General features: G+C 39.0%; 1 protein-coding gene across 2 annotated transcripts in view; it reads right to left on the minus strand.

The window, feature by feature from the left end:
* Positions 1-24,164, minus strand: part of LOC148149155 (uncharacterized) — a 150,183-nt gene that overhangs the window by 28,906 nt on the left and 97,113 nt on the right. The window contains exon 4 of one of the 2 annotated variants that reach the window (XM_087990728.1): positions 7,776-7,889. The exons of the other annotated variant lie outside the window; for it this stretch is intronic. Coding sequence (XP_087846854.1) covers positions 7,794-7,889 — 96 coding nt within the window. The 3' untranslated portion in view covers positions 7,776-7,793. Of the gene's footprint in view, positions 1-7,775; positions 7,890-24,164 lie in introns of those variants that run through there. 2 annotated transcript variants of the gene reach the window in all.

Raw genomic sequence — 24,164 nt, forward strand, 5'->3', positions numbered from 1 at the left:
TTCCTCCTCTTTCTCAACAACATTCAGTTATTAGCAAAGACTACATCTAGACCTTCCAAGTCTGTCACTCAGTACTCCCAGCAGGTAGTGCATTTACCTTCTCTACACTGGTGGAACTCTTTAATGTAGCTGTGCTGATATATGGCTGGAATCACAAAATAGGTCTTGAAAGAGTATCTCAACAATATTTAGTCTCACAGAAGTATAAGCACCAACTGACAAAGCAAGCAAAACAAGTTTCAAAAAATGGTCAACACTACGTTCAAAAGCTTCATATCTAATACTGTGTTAAAGTTCAGGATAATCATTGTTTTAAAAAATATGTTCAAGCACAGGGTTGCAACTTAAACAGCTAAATACAAAATCCCTTCATCTGTATCAGAAGAAATATAAGGAGATAAAACCATAAGGCTTCAGAACAGAAGTAAGTCATTTAGCCCATTAGATCCACTGTGCCATTCAATAAGATCATGGCTGATTAGATAATCCACAGCTCCACATTCCTGTTTTTCTTTTTCTCCATAACCCTTGATTTCCCTACTGATTAAAAATCTGTCTGTCTTTCTCAGCTTTGAATATGCTTATTGACACAGGCACAGCAATAAAAAAAATTGCATAGATTCAGTATCCTCAGAAAAGAAATTCCTCTTCATCTCTACCTGAAATGGACAACTCCTTACTCTGAAATTATGCCCTCTGGTCCTAGACTGTCACACAACAGGAAACAATCTCTCTGCATCAACCTATCAAGTCTCCGAAGAATCTTATAAGTTTCAATAAGGTCTCCTCGGATTCCCATAAATTATTCCAACCCAACCTACTCTCCTCATAAGAAAATCTCTCTACACCTGAGGTCAACCAAGTAAACTTTCTCTGGACTTCCTGTAATGTCAGTATATCATTTGTTAGATAAAGGAGGCCAAACCTATTCAGTATTCCAGCTGTGGCCTGACCAGTGCCTTGTATAGTTATAGCAAAACCTCCCTAATTTTATCCTCCATTCTCTTCAAACTTGTTGCAAGGAATCTATGTAAAGCGAACCCTAGGGAGTCACAATCCAACAACACAAAAATATTGACAACTTCAATCAAAGAAATTGTAGTATGAGAAGTGGAACAGAATTCCATACTGGTGTTGTTATTTAGACAATGGAGAGGGAACATTATTCTGTATTTAACTTAGGGTGATGGTGGAGGGTTGTCTTTCAGACTGGAGGCCTGTGACCAGTGGAGTGCCACAAGGATCGGTGCTGGGCCCTCTACTTTTTGTCATTTACATAAATGATTTGGATGCAAGCATAAGAGGTACAGTTAGTAAGTTTGCAGATGACACCAAAATTGGAGGTGTAGTGGACAGCGAAGAAGGTTACATCAGATTACAACAGGATCTGGACCAGATAGGCCAATGTGCTTAGAAGTGGCAGATGGAGTTTAATTCAGATAAATGCAAGGTGCTGCATTTTGGGAAAGCAAATCTGAGCAGGACTTATACACTTAATGGTAAGGTCCTAGGGAGTGTTGCTGAACAAAGAGACCTTGGAGTGCAGGTTCTTAGCTCCTTGAAAGTGGAGTTGCAAGTAGATAGGACAGTGAAGAAGGCGTTTGGTATGCTTTCCTTTATTGGTCAGAGTATTGAGTACAAGAGTTGGGAGGTCATATTGCGGCTGTACAGGACATTGGTTAGGCCACTGTTGGAATATTGCGTGCAATCCTGGTCTCCTTCCTATTGGAAAGATGTTGTGAAACTTGAAAGGGTTCAGAAAAGGTTTACAAGGATGTTGCCAGGGTTGGAGGATCTGAGCTACAGGGAGAGGCTGAACAGGCTGGGGCTGTTTTCCCTGGAGCGTCAGAGGCTGAGGGGTGACCTTATAGAGGTTTACAAAATCATGAGTGGCATGGATAGGATAAATAGACAAAGTCTTTTCCCTGGAATCGGGGAGTCCAGAACTAGAGGGCATAGGTTTAGGGTGAGAGGGGAAAGATATAAAAGAGACCTAAGGGGCAACTTTTTCACGGCGAGGATGGTACGTGTATGGAATGAGCTGCCAGAGGATGTGGTGGAGGCTGGTACAATTGCAACATTTAAGAGGCATTTGGATGGGTATATGAATAGGAAAGGTTTGGAGGGATATGGGCCGGGTGCTGGTAGGTGGGACTAGATTGGGTTGGGATATCTGGTCGGCATGGACGGGTTGGACCGAAGGGTCTGTTTTCATGCTGTACATCTCTATGACTCTATGACCTGATCTTCATATGCTTGATGCTAACACCTGGTTCCTGAAATTGAAAACTTCAGTTTCCAGCACCAATATCCCTCATGCTGATGACCAGAAAACAGGACGTAAAAAGTAACAGTTGAAAGAGAGCGATATGTGTGTGACACGGTGGGGTGAAGCTGGAAGGGGCACTGATTTTCATCAAAACACAGCAAAGCAGTGTGAAAGTCAACTGGCAATGCAAAGAGGTAGATATCTTGGACTGTCATCATGAATTGCTAAGGTGCATACTTATCATTCAAATTAAATGATTAAATTATTGTTCTCAGTAATTTCTAGTTCTGATTAAGGTTATAGTCCCCAATAATGCACCAATGCTCAACGTATCCTTTCTAAACCTCAAAATCAAGATTCAAACAAGTTCCATGAATACAATACTCACAGTGCGTTTGTGGGGCTGAACTATAGTTAAGGGTTGTGTTTTAAAATAAATAAATTTGCAAAGGTTTTAAAATGATGGGTCACAGGGTGCAGGTCTGTGAACATGAGGATTGAGCAGAGGAAAGACAGCTTGTTTAATTGATTTCTTCACTGTTATACCTTTTGAAATCTCAGCTCTTCTCATATCTAGGAAAATGAAAGACACAGCAAAAGTCAAATTTATGATCAGAAGATTGAACGTCCATCGCTGGAAGCTAAAATTACAGATAGTCCGTTTCTGCAGTTAGAAACAATCTAAAGAAACATAATGCCAAAAACAACTTCATCAGTGTACAAAGGGAACTGGGCACATAATTAATAATGTTTCCATGAAAACAGAGATTGTGCTAAATTTGATTGTTGGACCTACATTCCTTGGCTGTCTGCAAAGTATGAAACATTAAAAGCAGTTTAAAAATATATTTGGCTTTGTTACATCTAGAATTTTTCTGTTTGCCTTTTAAGTAATCAGGGATCTATCATCAGCCACTTCATGACTGCATCCCTGAGTTAAACTACCATTTAGTCGAGGCACTTAAGGTCTTCAGACCATTTACAGAAATGACCAGCACCACTGTACCTGGACAAGTTTTGAGGCAGACCTGAAACTCATAACAAACAGCTACCACAAGAGGGCACATCACACAATGAGAAAGGTAAGAGATCTGGTAATTTCAGAGTGTTATCTCAGAACAAAACCTCTAAATTGAATTTAAAAATCACTGTCATTATTAGATTCTGAAGATCTATTTAAGACTAATGAGATGCAGATGAGTTAATATTTAATAGAATTTTGTTCTTCTTAAAATATATCCCTACCAACAACAGTAATAAAAACAAAACTTAGTCAGGAGTCATGTTGTTTGCATTGTGATACTAACCACTACCACCTTGACTTAGGCTGGGGTAATTCGCTGATTCCAATTTCTTTCCTTAATTGGGTCTAAGGATCTACTTGGTTTACAGTGTAGACAATATTCCCTGTAATGCTTTCTTTGGTGCACGAATCTCTGAGGTCTGTGCAGCATGGGACTTTAGAAACCAGAAATCAAGGTGTTTACAGGTCAATTGGAGTGCATAGAACCTTGAAGCAGCTGTGCACTAAGGGGTATCATTGATGGTGGAGGATAGTCACATGTGAGTCTTAACAAGAAGAGACACTTGCCTTAAAAAAATGCACTTTACTGCAAGACAGCAATTAGCTACAAGATGTGTTACTAACATTATTGTGAGCTCTGTGGATATTGGTTTTAAACCTACAAACCTTTGAGGCTTCTGCCCTTCTCACCTACGTTTATATGATATTGTTAGTTGGGCTGAAACTTAATACAGACTCTAATCCTTTCAGGTGCATTACTTTATACAACATACATCTTGATAGAATACACCATCTACTTTAAATTTATCCTACCCCAACTCTGTAAATAAATTGGATGGCATGTTGGAGTTCCTGTTGCAACTTCAGCCCAGAATTATGTAATGAAAGGCAAGAGACACTAAATCAGACAGCTCCCGAAAGCAGGCATAGGGAATGACAATGCACAATTAACTATTGATTGTTATTAGGTTTACTGTGCTTGCCAGCTTAGTTGAATGATATGTGTCCAGCCAATGTTAACTACTCTTGTCATGGACACCAATACTGTGAATAGCCTTAGTCTGTACCTCTTAAAGGATAACTGCAGTGTCTGCAGCAGATTCAAGCAACTGTGATTAATGACAATCTGAGGGGGCCTCTTATGGTGCAGTGGTAGTATCCTTAACCCTGGACTGAGAGGCCCGGGTTCAAGTCCCACCTGCTCCAGACATGTAAAATAACATCTCTGAATAGGTTGATTAGAAGAATAGGTTGATGACAATCTGATCTGGGAAACAATGAACAATGTCACAACAGGGGAGAGAACAGGTTTCAATGTTTGTGGATGCTGCACCTAACGTCTCAGAGGAGTTGATGGCAATACAAATGACTACAAGAAGTCCTCCAGACACATGGCCAAAGGCAGCGAGAGCAATTAATTGTGGAGGTAAATCTAGAAGCAAAGACCTGAAGACATGGAAACAGTGCCACAGGACACTCAAAGACCTAATGGGAGTTGTCAAAGTGATGTATCCTCAAATGCTATATCCCACTAATTGCACTAACAGCCTTAATGAGTGTTCAAATCACCACAACCCATTACTCACCTATCACAAACTCCATCAATCAGGAATCATGTCTAATTTTCAGCTCATTCTGTCACACTCTTATACCCCGCTCAATCTACTCTTGCTGAAAGGTTTAGAGCAAAATCTCACAGTTTTGAAACACTGTCAGCTATTCAACTATGACAACTATATCACCTAAACAGATTGTATTTCACTCATTGATACACATGGCTTTCTCTTGCAGGATAGGTTTGAGCTAATTGGAATAGTATAGGCATCTGCATATACTAACCCGTCTGGAGGTGATGTTGGTGAATATGGATGTAATCATTGCTGTGGCAGTAGCCTGTTTTGAGACTGAAACTATTGAAGATGATGGTACCTTCAAATCTAATTGTCCTTTCCACAAGCCTCCAACCCACGCTCTTTTTTGATATACCGTGCTTGTTTTCTGCTTGCACCTCCTACTTTATCACCTTTCCCACCTTATCACCTTTCCCACCTTAACCTTGCTCCTTTTTCCTTACTTATACCTAAGAATTTTGAACAGTCAAGCACTGCAAGTACCAAACGGGAGTGATAATAAAACATAACATTGTCACATCATTTCACACTCACAGTCACCCCTTCAGATACTGAGACTATGTGCTCTTTAGAGGCTGGATAAGAGATGGGATCTGTATGAGCTGAGACACCAAACTGGTAACAAGACAGAGGACAAATATAACAAAGATACAAAGTAGTGCAAGGTCACAGTTGATTGCAGAGGATGCAGGTGAGTCCTTTGATAGTATAGCTAAGAAAAAAATCACCAGCTGGTAATGTATTGATCAAGGTTGGAGTTTACCATCATTCTAGTTTCACTACTCCATGAATCGCAAAATAAATTTAATATTCTTTTACCAGTTATCCAGATAACCAACTGAAAACCTTATTTATATCAGGTTTTAAACAAGAAGAGTGGATAGAGAATTGAGCTGGAAAAAGCACAGCAGGTCAAGCAGCATCAGAGGAGGAGGGGAGTCGACATTTCAGTTGGAAGCTTTCATCAGGACTCAAACAAGAAGGTTTATCTTTTCTTAATGAACACAATTAAGGTTTACGGAAACTTATTGATTCCTCTAAATATACTCAAAATACACAAGATACACAAATTCACATTGTCTCACTTCAGGAAGGGATGAAAAACAGATTTCTCTGTGGAGATTGTTTTTTTGAAAATAGTGCACTTTAGTTAATGGGTTATTCATGAATGCTAAAGGATAAAAAGTGTGGGATATTTTGGAGTCTGTTACTTTGATATTCTAGCATGTCAAATATTTAAACATGCATGGTTATGAGTGAAGTTTTGCATAGCTTGCTCATGAAATACAATTTTGACTTGTTTTTTCAATCATTCTTGGAAAAGAACAAATAAGCTTCATCCTGAACTGAGGGAGAAAGTTTTGTTTTCAGAAACAGGAGAGATCAGTTATGCACTGGTTGATAGCAAGCTTTCCTCCAACTCAGTTTATTCTTAACAGGCTTCCCTCCAACTGAACCTGATAAAACAAGAACATCTACAAGCCAGTCACTATATAAGACAGTCCCACTGGGGTGTATACCAAAGTAAGCAATTATCACCACTCATGTAATCTCCAGCAAACTTTGTTAAAAAAAAATTCAATGTTCTTATCGGAAAAGGATGTTGTGAAACTTGAAAGGGTTCAGAAAAGATTTACAAGGATGTTGTCAGGGTTGGAGCATTTGAGCTATAGGAAGAGGCTGAATAGGCTAGGGCTGTTTTCCCTGGAGCATCGGAGACTGAGGGGTGACCTCATACATGTTTATAAAATCATGAGGGACATGGATAGGGTAAATAGACAAAATCTTTTCCCTGGGGTGGGGGAGTCCAGAACTAGAGGACATAGGTTTAGGGTGAGAGGGGAAAGATATAAAAGGGACCTAAGGGGCAATTTTTTCACGCAGAGGGTGGTGCGTGTATGGAATGAGCTACTCGAGGAAGTGGTGGAGGCAGGTAAAATTACAGCATTTAAAAGGCACCTTGTTGGGTATATGAATAGGAAGGGTTTAGAGGGATTATGGGCCAAGTGCGGGCAAATGGGACTCGATTAGGTTAGGATACCTGGTTGGTGTGGATGAGTTGGACTGAAGGGTCTGGTTCTGTGCTGTACATCTCTATGACTCTATAATGAACTTTTAATAACCTCTTATTAAGAAATCAGTCTAGCTATGTCCACAAACTTGAAATAACTTATTTTTTCCACAGTGCTTCAAAACTTAAATCTCCAAGCAATATTAAATATGAAAATGTCTTTGTGGGAATATGCACACCAAAATGGGAAAGATACCAGAAAAGCCTATGATAAATGACAAAGAGCATGAAAAGTCCAGCATCAACATGCCATAAGATTTTGTGTAGAGCTCGGAGTCTATCTTTTCAGTGGTGGCCAACTTTATTCACATGCTTGCCTCAAACATCATACAGCATCTGATGTTGTAGTTTTCAATGAAAACAAGTACTAAACACTCAATGTTTGAATGTTAGAATGGAAGTTCAGGTTGCTGCCTTGCCAGGTCAGACTGTTTGTACATGGGATTTAGGGTATCACATCAGTCTTGCCATAAAACTTCCAGATTATTAGGATTGCTGAAGTGTCTGTCCTGGGAAGTGGCACTGGTTTCGTAGAGCAAGGAAAATAGTCTACACTCAAGTCAATGAATATCAAAAACTTTTATTAAGTATTTATTCAAAATAGAGAGTATGGTAAGAGAGAACATCTTTGGAAATCTACACTCTGTCCTAGTTCTATTAGACCTGACACCATCATGACATAGCTCCTTACGCATAAAAAGTTTCACAGTAACATTGAATCGGTGCTTAATGAAGTACAGTGATAATTAGGAATGACATCCAAAGTGGTCTCTGTGCAATTATAGTAAAATACAGCCTTCATTTGCCCTCTTTTTTTAAATTTTGATTCCTCCTGTGCCTGGCAATAGAATGGAAGAATGTTTGAGAAATCTTGGCTTCACCCCTGTGTTGATCCTGGAAAAATGGATACATCAGTTTAAAATTAGTTTTCTTGCCATTAAGTGATGCTCACATCCCATGAATGAAGATTTTTAAAAAGCATACTATTTGCATTCCAACATTCACCTTGTAGGTCTATATATTCAGTGAACCAAAATCCTGTAATGGGCCTGGTGCACCCCCCTTAGAAGAATTCATCCAGAGCATCCTCAAATCTTTGGCTTTTAAGTGCCAATGAGCAATGTTGAGATGAGTGGTAGAATTGAGCTAGATGTTAAGCAATGTTTGTATTGAATTGAGATCATCTCACTGCTCAAGCAGTGTGGCAAGATTTTCTTTAGGCAGCAGCAAGTTCCCAAAAGATGCTCATCATTGCTTGTTAAATGCCTGGTTAACAGTACAAATCATCAAGGTTGCAGTCTTACTAAATGCACTATGCAAACTAGACTTCCGGAAAATATGAAACCAATGTTTTCTGGTGTGTATAACTCACTGCTTGCTCCAAAAGACCTTCATCTTTTGATGGGCATGGTCATGATCCACCAGCACTGGCTGCACATACCCTTTCACCACCTGATTTTCAGGGAGTCATCAGTACTATCCTCTCTATACATCTGGATGAGGTTCCTCATCGCCAAGACCACAGGATCATCTCCTGTTGGGGGCTCAGTAGGTGCCTGATTGCCAACAGCTCTCCTATTGCTATTGGCTTGTGAATTGCCCCTTCACACATCTTTGGAGCTCGTCAGCATCTGGAACTCACTGTGTGTCCTTATAAAGCACACTGAGAGGTCCTCATCTGTGCTGCTGGGGTTCTGTCAAGCAGCATAGATGATGTCACTATCATATGAAGCAATGGAGGAGCTCTTTGTGTAAGATGGACACACCTATAATGCAAAAGAGGCTGAAGGCATTAAGATCAGTGGTTGGTAGTGGTGTTTGATGCTGGTTAGTATGACTGTGGGATAGCAAATGTTACTACTCGGGTGTCAGAACATGGATATCTCACAATCCCCACAGGAGGGCCTGTCTTTCTCCTGCCAGGTCAAAAATACTTTCCTTAGAAGAGTGACAACATGGATATGGGACATCTGTCTCACGTTGCTCTAACATGTTATGGGATGAATTCTCCTGACATGGAAGGACCGAACAAATAAGCTGAAAGTGGGGCGTGGCTGTCAGTGTTGGGGTAAAATGTGGATGTGTTCTGAGAAAGTGAGGAGGCAGCACAGAGAGCATGAGGTGTGGGAGGATGGGGGAGATAATGAGGGGAAGTAAGGGAAGGTGTTTCATGCATAACGATTGGTGGGAGATAGGTGCAGTTGCACTGTTGGATGTGTGAGGCAGCAGAAAGCACAGTACTAGACTTACCCTGGTGGAGCAGAGAAAATCAACTTTTCCTGCAGAGCTGCCTAGGTTCTCCTCACCCTGGAGATAACACTTACCTGGATAGCAACCTCTTACTATGCTGTTATGGTATATCTACTGGTACTCCTTCTCCATCACCCCATCAACAAGATCTTCCAAGTCCCTCTTAAAGAAGTGTGGTTTCTAATCTCTTTCTGTACCATCTCTCCTCACTCCTTCCACAGTGAAGCAGCACAGATTTCAGATGGTAGGAATGCTTGTCTTAGGGAGGACCTCCACTAAGTACTGAGTTGCTCTGGGAATGCCATGTGGTGAGTTGCAGCAGATATCAGATATGATTCACATCGTAAGGACTGAAATGCCAATTAATGTGGCAAGTTTGATAAGACTGGGCAAAAGACCTTCTAGGCCTCATGGTGAAAATCACTCTACAGAACTCAGCAGACTCACATATTGCCAAAAAAAAATGTAAGATCCATCCCTTTGAAACTTAGACTGTTGTGCTCTGATTGTGCTGCTAATCCACTTCTGGAATGACCTTTCTTCTAGAACTCATGGCTATCTGTGGTACTGAGTTAGAAAAGTTCCCACTGATGGGATTCTTTAAGGGTTTTGATCATTGTTTCTTCCAGTGTTTTCTGCCAGTGAACTTTCTGTGTGCCCTTTTATTTCACATCTCTGTAAAGACCTCTAATCTATTACTCATTGCATTGTATTTCCCTGCCTGTCGTCCTGTTACTGGGTTATCCTTGAAGAACTTTCTAGTGTAGCAGCTGAAACACAGACAACACAATGGACTGCTTCAGAATGAAAGCATTATAACTGCTGTCAGGTTACTGGGCATTGACCTCAGTGATTCTCTCACACCAGGGGCAGACATTGAGGAAGTGGAATTGCTTTTGATTCCACTTTAGTTGCAGAGTTGGCATGTGGCCTCTGTAAAGTGATATTTGTGCTGTCAATGACACCCCGCACCCTGGGAAAGCAATGTTGTTTTCTTGCTCCACTAGCTTGTCTCTGGCAAGAGAGAATGAAATGCAGTTAGGTTCTTTTGAACAGAGACCTTTATTATGTGAGAGTGAGCAGCAAACTGTGAGAGGTTGCCAGTATCTCCAGCTCCAACCTGAAAGGAGACATGCACCAACGAGTACATCCACACCTCTCACCTTCACAGCCACTGTCCATGCAGTCCTTGCAATGCTTTGAAGTTGCTGTTATAGTTTCAGAATTGTAGTAGATGTGTCTCCCATATTCCCAATTGAGATTCAGGTAGGGGAATTGCTCCCTCAACACTTTGGCCTCCTGCTGAGGATTCTTCCTCTCTCTTCCAGGAGATTGTCCTGTTTGCCATGGCCTCTGCTCAGTCCCTAAGTCATGCAGTATTCAGTGGGAATGTTTACAGAACACTTGTGCCTGGGAGTAATTATTTTGTGCAGAAACATTAAGAATTCTTCAGCACCTGTCATACCACCGCATGTGGACGTGTGCAACTTGAAACAACTATATAGAAAGCTCCCCAAACACATCCAGAATCAAAGCAACCAGGTTCTGTGTGATGCTGGTTAGGGCACCTTCTTGCCACTGAACACTGTCCTCAGTTGTGTGAGATTAGGAAAAATGTTTGACTGAGGTATTTAATGCAATAACAGTACTGCAAGTGTCAAAGCAGCATTGCACACTGAACGATGCCAAGATCTACCAATTGTGTACACTTCTGGCAGACATTCACTGTATGCATCAACACCTTTACCAATCTGTTTCACATGTGATTCATCTCAGAATGCACATTTCAGAGGCTCTTTTGGAATTCAAAGGGCAGTCGTACTGCCCAAAAATGGATGTCATTTGTTTTAGGATGTAAAGACCCTTTAAGATGTGAGATTTAGATTTTTGGTCTAGTTTCTCATGTGCACAGATACACAGCAAACAAATCTGCTCCAATTTCAGCACCAATTGATAAATTCATTGAGAGGTCACAGAATAACTTATGGAAAATAGAAATTTACCCAAGACATGAAGTGGAGATTATAATTCTGAAGTTAGGGTTGGGTCACATTGCTGTGTCATTATCAGCAAAATGCCTTTTGCATCGAGCAGGTAGCAGTTTGCTTGGAACTAGGAAAGTGAGCAATAGATTTCTCAGTTGTCATCTTCATGAATTTTAATGAACACAAATGTTCTTAAACCATTTTGTTTTAAGTTGGTGATTGCCTTTTCTCATTTTTTCTCTTCACCTTAGAACCATAGACCACATTCTGGCTCAGAGGGTAACCAAATGCATTACTTGCCTTCAAGCTTAGCAAGCATTCCACTGCAAATATCCATTACAGCCCCTACTTTTTCCTTTTTGCTTGTATGGGAAGCACATTGCTCTTCCCTTGGTGCCTACCCTGATAATCAGTTTGTGGGAAAGAACAGAAGTTAACTGATTTCTGACCAGACTATTTTTTCTAAATTGAAAACTAACTTGATTTTATCAATGAAGCTGCACACTGACCTTGATTATGGCTGAATATTTCTCATGGTTTAAATTACCACCCAAGGAAGCTTACTGATATTTTGGCAGTGCAGATATTAATTTGTAGTTTAACGGAGAAACATCACTCATAGTGTATGTTTGCCAACATGATTAGATCCAGGATTCTGAAACTGAGCCTTCCAGACTTCTGTGTCTAATTTTCTTCATTGCATTGCTCCATTACTGATGGGTATGCCTAATGCTGCCTCGGCACTATGCTCTGGAATCCCCTCCCAAAATCCTTCCATTTCTTTCCCTTCCTTTAAGACCTTCCTCAGACCTGTCTTTTGGATCAAGTGTTCACATCCTTCATATCATTCTTTGATTCATCATTCTTTATATCCATCCAATCCAGTGAAATGCTGGAAGCATGTTTCTCTTCTAGATTTTGGATGGCTGTTTGTAAAACTCTATTGCAAGCAAATTGGTTACCATATTTCCCACATGCACCATTGACAATACATTAAAAAAATCATGCTGACTGAAAAACACTTTGGAACATGCTGATGTCATATAATGTGCTTCAGAAATACAATTCTTTCCTTTTTAGATTAAAGTTACTGTATAAATACATGCTTTTGTTGGTTGTAGTTGATTAAAAAATGTTGGCAAGCACCAGCAGAACTCTTTCTCTGAATTATGTCCCGGAATGTTGGATATCCATCTTGCAAGGGTGAGCAACAACGCAGCACTTTCCTTTGTGTCCAAGTTCAATTTTGATTTGGTGTTTAAGTTTGAGGCTATTGGACCATTGATATTTACATAAACAAAAAGGTGCTCCTGGTCCAATTTATGTCTGTGCTGCCTTTGTGTTAGTGTGCAATTTTAATCGATAATTTACTGAAGTGCATTATAGAAACAAACAAAATCTCAAAACTGTGCAATCTGCACAGCCGTCTTGCTAACTTAGCAGTTGCAGTTGATGATGTGTTTGCTTCAACACAATTGCTCAATTTTACGTTAAAGGGACATAAACTAAATCACTGTGAACCCTCCTGATTAGTCAATCTAAAAATATAGAATATCCATTTTATAATATTTTCTGACATCACTCCCACACTAGTTTCCAGTTTATATCTGTTCCTTTGTTCTGACATTTTTTAATTTTGGGGAATTCACCTTTACGAGTTTGGAAAACTCATTCATTTACTCCTGTTGACCATCTGTCTCCTCTCCAATTAGAATATTACAAGTTTTGTGATCCTATGCTTGCATCTTATTCTCTAATCCTTTTAGCATTTAAGGAGTTCTTGTTGATTTTCAGCTCAGCTTCCAGAGTTGGTTATAAAACTGCATGAAATGTTTCAGCTATTTCCTGCCCAATGTAGTGACAATCTTACTTACTCCTATATCTATTCTATTCATCTCTCTCCATTGTATAATATTTCAACAAATGTGACACCAACTGGATTTTGGCTTGATGTCTTCAGCAATCCGTTTCGTTTGATGCCAGATACCTTTTCACTGTGGATTTTCATTTTATTCCTGCCTGTTTCAAACCTCTAAGTTCTTGATGTCACTTTTGTTTATGTTACATTTGACAAACCCATGACTCCCTACATCCTGGAAGGACAAGAACAACAGGTACAACATTCACTGCAAGTTCCCCTCCAAGCCACATATCAAGCCATTCCAATTTGACATGACTTGGAAATCTAATGCCATTCCTTCACTGTCAATTGGATAAAATCCTAGGATTCCATTCCTAGTAGCCATGTAGGTGTTGCTGTCATGGATTGCATTGGTTCAAGTAGGTACTTTCCACTACCTTGTCAAGGGCAATAAATTGTGGTCTACCATGCAACACCAACATCCTGTGAATAAATAAAATAAAACTGCACCTGCCGACTATTTGTCCACATCTCAGACTTAACTAAAATACCCATATCTTCCACCTTATTCATCACTAATGCTATATGTTTCACTTCCACGTGTTGTGATGAAACTACAAACAGCTTGCATTTATAAAGAGTCATAAAGTCATAGAGATGCACAGCACGGAAACAGAACCTTCGGTCCATTCCGTCCATGCCGACCAGATATCCTAACCTAATCTAGTACCATTTGCCAGCACTTGGCTCATATCCCTCTAAACCTTTCCTATTCATATACTCATTCAGATGCCTTTTAAATGCTGCAATTGTACTGGCCTCCACCGCTTCTTCTGAGCTCATTCCATATATGCACCACCTTCTGCATGAAAAAGTTGCCCCTTAGGTCTCTTTTACATCTTTCCCCTCTCACCCTAAACCTATGGCCTCTAGTGACTCCAGGGAAAAAAGACTTTGTCTATTTATCCTATCCATGCCCCTCATGATTTTATAAACCTCTATAAGGTCATCCCTCAGCCTCCAAAGCTCCAGGGAAAAGAGCCCCAGCCTATTCAGCCTCTCCCTATAGCTCAAAACCTCCAACCCTGGCAACATCCTTGTAAATCTTTTCTGAACCCTTTCAGGTTTTACAACATCCTTCTATTAGGAAGGATACCAGAGTTGCACGCAATATTCCAAAAGTGGCCGAACCAATGTCCTGTACAGGCACAACATGACCTTCCAACTCCTGCACTCAATGCTAGACCAATAAAGGAAAGCATGCCAAATGCATTCTTCACTATCTTATCTACCAGCGACTTTACTTTCAAGGAACCATGAACCTGCACTCTCTTTGTTCAGCAACACTCCCTATGACCATACCATTAAGTGTATAAGTCCTACTCTGTTTTGCTTGGCATCATTTACAGAAAAAAACAAAGAGCTTCACAGGAGAGTTACAAAGTGAAAATTTGTAATATGTAGGTATTAGGGCAGGTGGTCAAAAATTTGGTGGGAGAGATAGATTTGAGGATTGCATTAAAAGAGGAAAGAGTAGTAAAGTGGCAGAGAGGTTTTGGGAAGGATTTCTAAAGCTTGGGGGTACTAGTCAGCTGCAGGCAAGGTGAACAATGGTAGAGCAATTTAATAGAACATAGAACAATACAGCACAGTACAGGCCCTTTAGCCCTCAATGCTGTGACAATCTTTTATCCTACTCTAAGATCAAACTAACCTACACACCCTTCATTTTATTACAGCATAGAACAGTTTTAATAGAACATAGAAAATAAAACTGCCGCTGGTCAATAAACTACAATAAGCTTAATGCAGGCTCTGTTAATTGCGGGATTAGGCAAAGTTACAGAGACAGGAAAGGCAAGGCCATAGAACAATTTGAAGATAAAGGTAAAAGTTTTAAAACTGAGGTGTTGTTAAATCGGGAGCTGATCTTAGAATTGCTAAGGTTCAGAAGTTGGCCATTTGGCCCGTCATGCTTGCATTAACTCTTCAAAAAAGCATCATAACGTTGTGCCAATCCCCTCCATTTTTCCCCATACTCCTCCTTACTATTTCTATCCAATCCAGGTCAGTGATGGGTGAACAGGATTTAGTATGAGTTAGGATGCAAGCAGCAGAGGCTTGGATGGCCTCAAGTTTGCAAACAGTAATTATGCAGTAGGCTGGCCCGGAGTGTGCTGAAATAGTTAAGTCCACACTGACGGGTGCAGCAATAGACATATTTTGGATAGGGCTTGTTCATTAAAGCTTGATGAATAGTGATTAATCTTGTTTGCAATTAGGGTTAAAATTTGTATAGAACAATGTTTCAGCCTCAGCTGGAGCAGTGTGTCCAGCTCTCAGTGCCACGTTTTAGGAAAGATTAGAAAGAGTGCCGAAAAGATTCATGAAAATGGATCCAGAGATGAACAATTTCAGTTCCACAGATAAAATAGGGAAGTTTGGACTGCTTTCAATGGAGAAGAGATAGAGGAGAAGATTTGATAGAGATATTCAAAATCATGAGGAGTCCATACAGAATAAGTAGGGAAAAAATAATCCCTTTGGTGAAAGGATCAAGAATAAGGACACAGATTTAAGCAATTGGCAAATGAAGAAATGGTGGCATAAGAAAATAAAATCATGCAACAAGTGATTAGTGTCCAGAATGTGCTACCTGAAAGTGTGATGGCCACAGATTCAATTGTGGCATTCAAGAAAAAATTAGATTGTTACCTGAAAAGGAAGAATATGCAAGCAATGGAGTGATACAAGACAAATTGCTCCTATGGCACAGACAAAATGGACCAAATGGCTCCTCCTGTGCTGTTAGAATTCTGTTACTCTGAGATGAAAGAATTTCTATGGGGAAGAGGTACTGAGAATGTTGCTAACCTCTCTTAACTCTGTGTTTTATGAATAAGTGCTTATTTTTACTTTCATGGGTTTTAATGGTGTATAGTTTGAATGGTGTCCTGATCAATATTTGTTTTTATTTGGCATGAATAAAGCTGATAATTTCCCATGGAAACAAAACCAAATGCAAGCTACTGATATTGTTATTCCTCTTATCCCATACTTGCTTCCTATCTCTCAATACCCTTCCATTGGAAAAGTTCAGCTTAGACTCCATTGGAATTCATCTCCCTATATTTAGATAAAATTCCACCCACCCTTGGCTAAGGCCATTTATGCATTTTGTCTTCCCTCCAAATAAACCAACTCTCCGTATGTCTCACATGCTTTTCAGTCTCAGAGGAAAGATCTGCCTCTACATGAGTAATTGGACATAAAATGCTCAATGTCAGTCAAAAGTTGAAAGAAAAATTTATGGATAATTATTGGAATCCCATGGCTTGTGTTTTTTTACACAAACAAACTGGGCTCTGTGCTCTGGGACTGAGCCATGCATCTGCATTATTCTGCTAGCAAAAGCCTTGCTCAATTGTTTCCAGATGTGTTTGCTATGGTACCAATTACATGAAGGCACCACCATGGGGCCATATCCGCAGGCTGCCAGCACACTGCCAAGGAAGTTTTCCATTCACTGTTGCCAGGTCTGAATACCAAAATTCTCCAGATATGAATCTAGATATCAAATTCTCAGAATAATACCATTAAAGTGACATTATTTCATTATAATTCTTTTTCTCATACAAATCTAATTCTACTTCAGCATATTTTACAATAGATATAATTTAGCCAGAACCTTGTGCTTATACTAGAGACTAATTTAAACATTGTCAGACAGCTTGTAGTATATTTTATTTCAAAGTTTAGAACAGTAAGCTTTTAGATATTCTGAATAAAATTGCTGCCATATTTTGCAGTTTTACTGTCATCATTGACTGAAACATTACAGTGTTTTGTTATTTTAGTAAGAAATATAACATTATTACAGGGACTGTTTTCCCTAGAGAGAAATGACGTAGGTTCAAATGACAGTCTAACATTACGAAAGAGTCTCATACTTTTTTTTATTCAATCATTGGATGTGGATTTCCCATCCTTAATTGCCCTTGAATTGATTTCAGAGGGCAGTAAAGAATCAACACATTGTTGTGGGTCTGGAGTCAAGTGTAGTCCAGATCATAGAGTCATAGAGTTTCAGAACATCTTTCCTATAGCAGGGAGACCAGAACTGAATACATTATTCTAAACATAGTCTGAAATCTATATTAAGATCTGATGAGGAACCGGTAACCTTATGTTTAATGTGGACCTGTTAAACTTCCTTCCCTGAAGAACGGTAGTGCATCAGATGGGTAATTGCAGCAATCAACCACTGATAACTGGTTGTTATTAAACTTTTCCAATGGAAGTTTATGCTTCCTCATTTTTAGGCTCTTTATTAGGTTCAAGATTCTTTAGTTGCCATGGCGAGACTTGAACATTACCTTAGAACATTACCTGGAACTCCAGATTACTGGTCTAGTGACATGACCATTACACCACCACTTTCCAATTGCAGGTAAGGCCACAACTAGTGGTGATAAATAGGATGGGAAAAACCAAGAATCTTGCAAGTTCAAAAATTGACAACAGTTGGGACTATATCTATGACTTTCACGTCAGACACAATGAGTGCACCTCCAACATGTCACTTGTCGATTTAATAGGGAACAAGCATGCCAGACAGAATGATAGGCAGCAGAACTAACAATTATCTACATAAGATCATTCTCCCACAGATAGATGACAATCTACACTTAAAGCAAATTGATTCTTTTTGAGTACAGTGTATACTCAAACTGGAGAAATCCAAGACCAAATGTCCTGCTGGGACTATAATACAGGACTTGTTTTGAAGATTATATTGAAATATTTGACAATATAAGGTACCAGCAGGACTCTGATATTTACTGATTTCGATAACACTGATACTGTTATGATTCTAAATCAAACTACCAAAACTACCATAGAGTCATAAAGATGTACAGGATGGAAACAAAACCTCTGGTTCATTCCATCCATGCCAACAAATATCCTAAATTAATCTAGTGTCACCTACCAGCACCTGGCCCATATCCTTGTAAACCATTTCTATTCATGTACCAATCTAGATGCCTTTTAAATGTTGTAATTGTACCGGCCTCCACTACTTCCTCTGGCAGGTCATTCCATACATGCACCACCCTCTGAGTGAAAAAGTTGCCCCTCAGGTCCCTTTTAAATCTTTCCCCTGTCACTTTAAATCTGTGCCCCCTAGTTTTGGACTCCCCTACCCTGGGGAAAAGACCTTGACTATTCACCCTATGCATGCCCCTCATGTTTTTATAAACTTCTGTAAAGTCACCCCTCAGTCTCCACGCTTCAGGAAAAATAGCCCCTGCTTTTTCAGCCTCTCCCTATAGCTCAAAAGCTCCAACCCCTGGTAACATCCTTGTAAATCTTTTCTGAACCCTTTCAAGTTTCACAACATCTTTACTCAAGCAGGGAGATCAGAAATGTATGCAGTATTCCAAACGTGGCCTTTAATTTATATTAAGATCTATTGGAGAACCAGTAACCATAATGCAGATAAAGTATCAGGTTCCAAGGACTTACTGAAAGAATAAATCCGAAAGATTCCATGGCTTTGAACAAATAAGAATCAGCTGTATTGTAAACATTAGGATAGAAATACAATTTACAATACATGAAGAACTTTTATTTTGAAACTTAGAACTTAAATGTGATAAATATGTTTAATAGACTTCACAGAACAGGTTAAATAGCAAATGTGATCAAAATAGATCCCATAAATTTCTCAGTGACTTCACCAGACATTAATCACATTGTAGGTCATGAAATCTCATTAAACTTCACAGGATATTACAATTCTTCACCTTTGCTGATCAGATCTTGGAAGTACCTCTCAAGAGCCTTTCCATCATGGACTGCTTCAATAACTTTTGTTCTGATCGATGGCTTTCCTTTGTTGATTTGGCACTATCCTGGCCTCTGGAAACTGTATGCTGGTGCTCACAAGTACAGCTCCAGCCTTGCAGCAACAGCTAGCTTCAACAAGCTAGAATTGTACCAGTAGTTTTCCCTGAGCTCTAATTTTGCTCAGTTGCAATAAGCAAATACAGCCAACAGGATTTTCAATGTTGATGATCAACTATACTCAGCTATTAATGGCACATGATTTTTTCTGAGCAACCAAAGTTTCAAGGACATTTCCAGAGTCCTGACTTCAACAATTGGCTGTCTACTCCTAGAGCATCATTTTTTGATAGTGACATTTATGAACAATAGTTCTAGTTGTTGGAGTTCACTATGTTCAGTGTTACCCAGCAGTTATAATTGCTAACATTGTCATGAATTAATTTAATAGGGAATTCAGGAGAAATGCTTTTTCCAAGAGACAAATTGTAAAATGAAACTCACTATAACACAAGGGCTAAATGTATACATTTAATGAGAAGCCAGATAAACACATAAGACTGAGAGGGACAGAAGGGTATTTTTGTTAAATTAAATCAAGTCTGGTGAGAGTTGGCCTATGTGCAACAAAAGCACTACTACAGATCTTTTGAGCTGAATGTTCTATGTTTTAAATATTCAGTATTGCTTGTAACGTTAAAGGTGTGTTCAGTCTCTCAACATAATGCCCCACAGTATCTTAGCTAGTAAAGTTAAAAATCACACAACACCAGAATAATATTCTTCACAATCACCTGATGAAGGAGCAGCACTCTGAAAGCTAGTGCTTCCAAATAAACCTGTTGGACTATAACCTGGTGTTGTGTGATTTTTAACTTTGGACACCCCAGTCCAACACCGGCATCTCCAAATCTTAGCTAATAAATACATTAATCAGTGCTGTACTCAGTTAAACATATCAGAAAGTTGAATGCTTAATTATAGAGCTGTGCTGTTTTAGTCAATCTCATGCAAGATGTCAGCAGGGGCACCACTTAGTTTTCGAGACTAAAAGAGAGAAAATTGGCTAAGTCATTGCTAATCTTTGTTGAAAAGACATCAGATTAATCTGTGATATCTTCCATAGTTTTGTGACTGTCTTTATTGGAAGCAATACAATAGGCATTTCGTTGGAGATGTCTGTAGGACTGTACCGTTGCTTATGTTTGTACATTCTAAACAGAAAAAATAGATATTGAGGCATCCAAGTTCATAATTCACTGAAGATTACAGTACAGAGATTGATAGCTTCTCAGGTCAATATTAGCCTGTGTATACCTGTTCATGATGGCACACTGCATTCATCAGTACTGTACATACTGGCACATATGAACTTTGAGAACTGGGAATTAATTACCATGAACCAGGCTGCTTCTTTATTGGTTGTGACTCATTGGTCTGATAAAGGGAAGGGAGGAGATGGAGTGGCAGGAAATAGCAACTCTGACATCACTTAGAAATAGCCTGCAGCCTATAACAGAGCCGACAGCAGGAAACACAGAAATGGTTGCAAGACAAAGAGCATCACAGTTATAACTTTAAATGGCCTTGATTAAGACAGTGGATTGTGTCTCCACCATTGCTGTGTATACATGAAGCTCGATAAGCAACTGATCTGCCACTTGAAGGAAGGGGTCACAGATGAAATCAATGACATGATCCAATACAAGAAAAACAATCACTGGCCTCACACAGTAATAAAAAGAAGAATGTTACTCACTTCGATTATTCTCTCTTCACAGATGCTGAAACATTTCTCACAATAATCCCTCTTCATTATTTTTCTAGTCACTGGACCTCATTTTGCCTCAACAACACCTCCATTTACACAGACATTGCATTTCCTATTCTAACTACTAATAATATTCATTCCTCCAGCCCATCAGTCTATTATTTATATTATTCTATTAGCATCTTAAGAAGAATATTAACTATCATGTCTCATAGGAGAAAGTGAGGACTGCAGATGCTGGAGATCAGAGCTGAAAATGTGTTGCTGGAAAAGCGCAGCAGGTCAGGCAGCATCCAAGGAGGAGGAGAATCAACATTTCGGGCATGAGCCCTTCTTCAGGAGGGATCATGTCTCATCCCTCACTTTGACTCTTTGCTATGGCACCACTTACTAATTGCTGATGATATTGGCCAAATAATGACTTACATGCGACTGATATTGGCCATTACCCCAAAGTGGCATTGCATATTCTCTTGTAATGAGAAACAGCAAAGCCATGTTTTTCTTATCCATAGGTAACAATCTGCGAATAAAACAGCTTCTTTAGAAACCAAGAGACATTTTAATTCATTCAAAACAAATCCAACTGCATAAAGTTAAAGTCAAACTCACAAGTCTCAATCTAAGTTTTTAATTACTATTTGTAAATCATGAAAATAAAAGTCAAATACTTTATTGAGAATTTTCTCCTCATTCTCCACAGCAATGGGAATGATTTGGGACATACTAGGATTATGAAAGGCATTGAATAAATGCAAGTCAGTCTTCTTATCACAGTGTTTAAATATTTAGCAACCAATTGTGAGTAGTACAAAAGCAGCAATCATTGAATTCCCACATCATGATCTAAGCTCAATCATTGTGTCCCATTTACAGGCACAATACAGATGCTCAAAAATCCAACATGTCAGTGTTCACAAACCCATTGCCTATTAAAACTTTACCATCTGCAATTTTGGTCAAGCACCTTTCTGTAAGAAGGTGCATGACAAAAGCATTTAAAACATCCACCATAATGCTTAAGTAAAAATATTGCACTTAAATATTACTGAAAGGAGCAACATATTGAAGAAGTTTTTGGTTTTGCACTTATCAGGACAATCATAAGAATGCCAAATTTCAAACAATAACAGTAATTTATATTACATGAGAAAAGGCTGTTGAATGGTTAACAAGTCAACTCTGACAGCTCCTAACTCACAGTTAATTCCAAAATAAGAGATTTGTGCATACTCTTTCTGTTTGCAGAGAATGAATCTCGATGTAATAAAAGCAAGTTTTTTTTTTAAATACATGAAACCTTCTGCTATATTTTCAGGACATAAATGAAATGGATTAATTTCAGATCCCTTTGGATGGTAAACAACAGTTCAATTTCTGTTGAAGAACTGTATTTTTCTAGAATCACTTGCATCCACAATACAACACCCGACACACATTAATTCTTTTTCAAATATTAAACTACATTTGATGAAAACCAATTTCTAAACTTTGTTGAAGATGAATTGCAGAAATTGAAGTCTCCTTCAATAACCTACGGAAAAATAAATAAATCAATAGGAACTAATATGGAATGGGAGATGGTGTACACTGGGGAGGAAATACTGCAGCCTGTTAATAGCTTGCCCAGGAAAATGTTACCTGACCTGTTCTGCCCTGGGTCTCCTGAGAACAGAATAAACTGCTACTCTAATCAGTGATGGACTTTGTTGTTCTCATGGGGTTTGCTGTAGGTACCGTAAAACACTTCCAGATAGCAAATAATTTTATGAACAAAGGCAACAATAATGTAACATGTAGCTTCATGTAGTAACACACCATCAAATAACCTGTCTTTATTTTGTTGCCTTATTTTAGATTCAGTGTCTGCTTGTGGAGGTATGTCTCTCACTCAGATAAATAAAGCCATAAGACCAATACAGGAAGACTCCAGGAAAACTTCTTAAGGGAAAGTAGAGTTTCTGTTAAAATACAGTGGCTCCATATGTATTAAAAATATCTTCAGTTGACAATGGTGGAGCTGTGAAGGTTTACAGTTCTACATGAAAAACAATGTGCAAATGTTTAGTTAACAAATCGAGGGTTAAAATAGCAGCATTAAAATAGCTGCGCAGAATTTAGTGTCTTGGTTAACCACTGTCATTGCAACAGATGTCTAACTCTGGACATTTAGAATTCTAACCTTTAACAGGTTCTTTTATTATGTATATCAGGGTCCTGTTTAAGAGCTTGATTGCAATTTTTGAAGACAGCGGGACAGGGATAAGTCTATTTTACTGGTGGTGCAGATGAAGACAATCAAAATTGGTCAATTTTCAATTATGTTTATAGGTATGGAAGGACCTGTTCCTGGAACTACAGAAATATCAGCTCCCTTCCCTCTCTTCTTTTGAGTTTCTTTAGAAACATGATTGTGAACTCCAGCCACCAGCACTTACTGTTGCACAGGTAGCCAAATCTTGTGCCCTTTCAAACTCATAAAAATACATCAGGGATTTCATTGGGGTGAATATCTCATTGGCCTCTAGACAGTGCTTTAAAATGAATGGGGAGGGGGTGGGTGCATGGAATGGAGGATATGTAGGTTTACATAAGGATATGGTGGCATTGCACAGTCATTATTTTGATAATGACATCCGAATGGAACAGGAAGGACAGCGTGTACAAACATAAGAAAATAGCAGCAAGCACATTAAAAGGGGAAAAATGGCAAAAAAACAAAAATAATGGTTCTTTATTCAAATTGCATAATATCTGGAGCACGATAAATGAATTAGAGGCATAAATTGCAGTTAATGTGCTATCATATAGTCATTACAGAGAGTGGTTACTACAAAATCAAAGTTGGGAAGTAAATGTACATAGGTATGTGACTTTTCAAAAGGACAGACATGATGGTGAGCGTAGTTGGTAGTTTTGTTAGTATGAGATGGAATAAGCATGATAGCAGGAAATGATCTTGGTTCAGATGATGTAAAATTCATAGCAGTTGAAACAAGAGAAAACAAGTGGACGAAAACACAGAAGGGAGTAGTCCAGAGGCTGCCGAATAGTAACTTTTGTGTAGGATAGAGAATAAATCATGAAGTAACAAGTTAATGCAAAAAAGGCTGTATACTAATCAAGTGTGATTTTAATATTCATGTAAACTGGACAACTAGGCATCAGGCTATTTTGGATCAGATAAATTATACAGATGGTACAGTGACCATAACATGGTAGACATTAGCATTCAGTTTGAGAGTGAAAAGCTCGGGTTGGAAGCAACTTAGAGTAAACAGATAGGGTATGGTTGAGGCATTGTGCATCACAGTCAGTGTACTTTTCATAGACATATTCATCACTGTACCACCCTGGGATCAGTTGAAGCATGCCATTCTACTGGAAGTATGTTGTTCTGTTTTACATACTGGCTTAATATTAGCACAAACAATGACGTGCCTGTGAATGTCCTG

This window comes from Chiloscyllium plagiosum, unplaced genomic scaffold (assembly GCF_037043375.1).
Source record: "Chiloscyllium plagiosum isolate Xiang-an unplaced genomic scaffold, Cpla_swu_hap1 HiC_scaffold_9, whole genome shotgun sequence".
Classification (NCBI taxonomy): Eukaryota; Metazoa; Chordata; class Chondrichthyes; order Orectolobiformes; family Hemiscylliidae; genus Chiloscyllium; species Chiloscyllium plagiosum.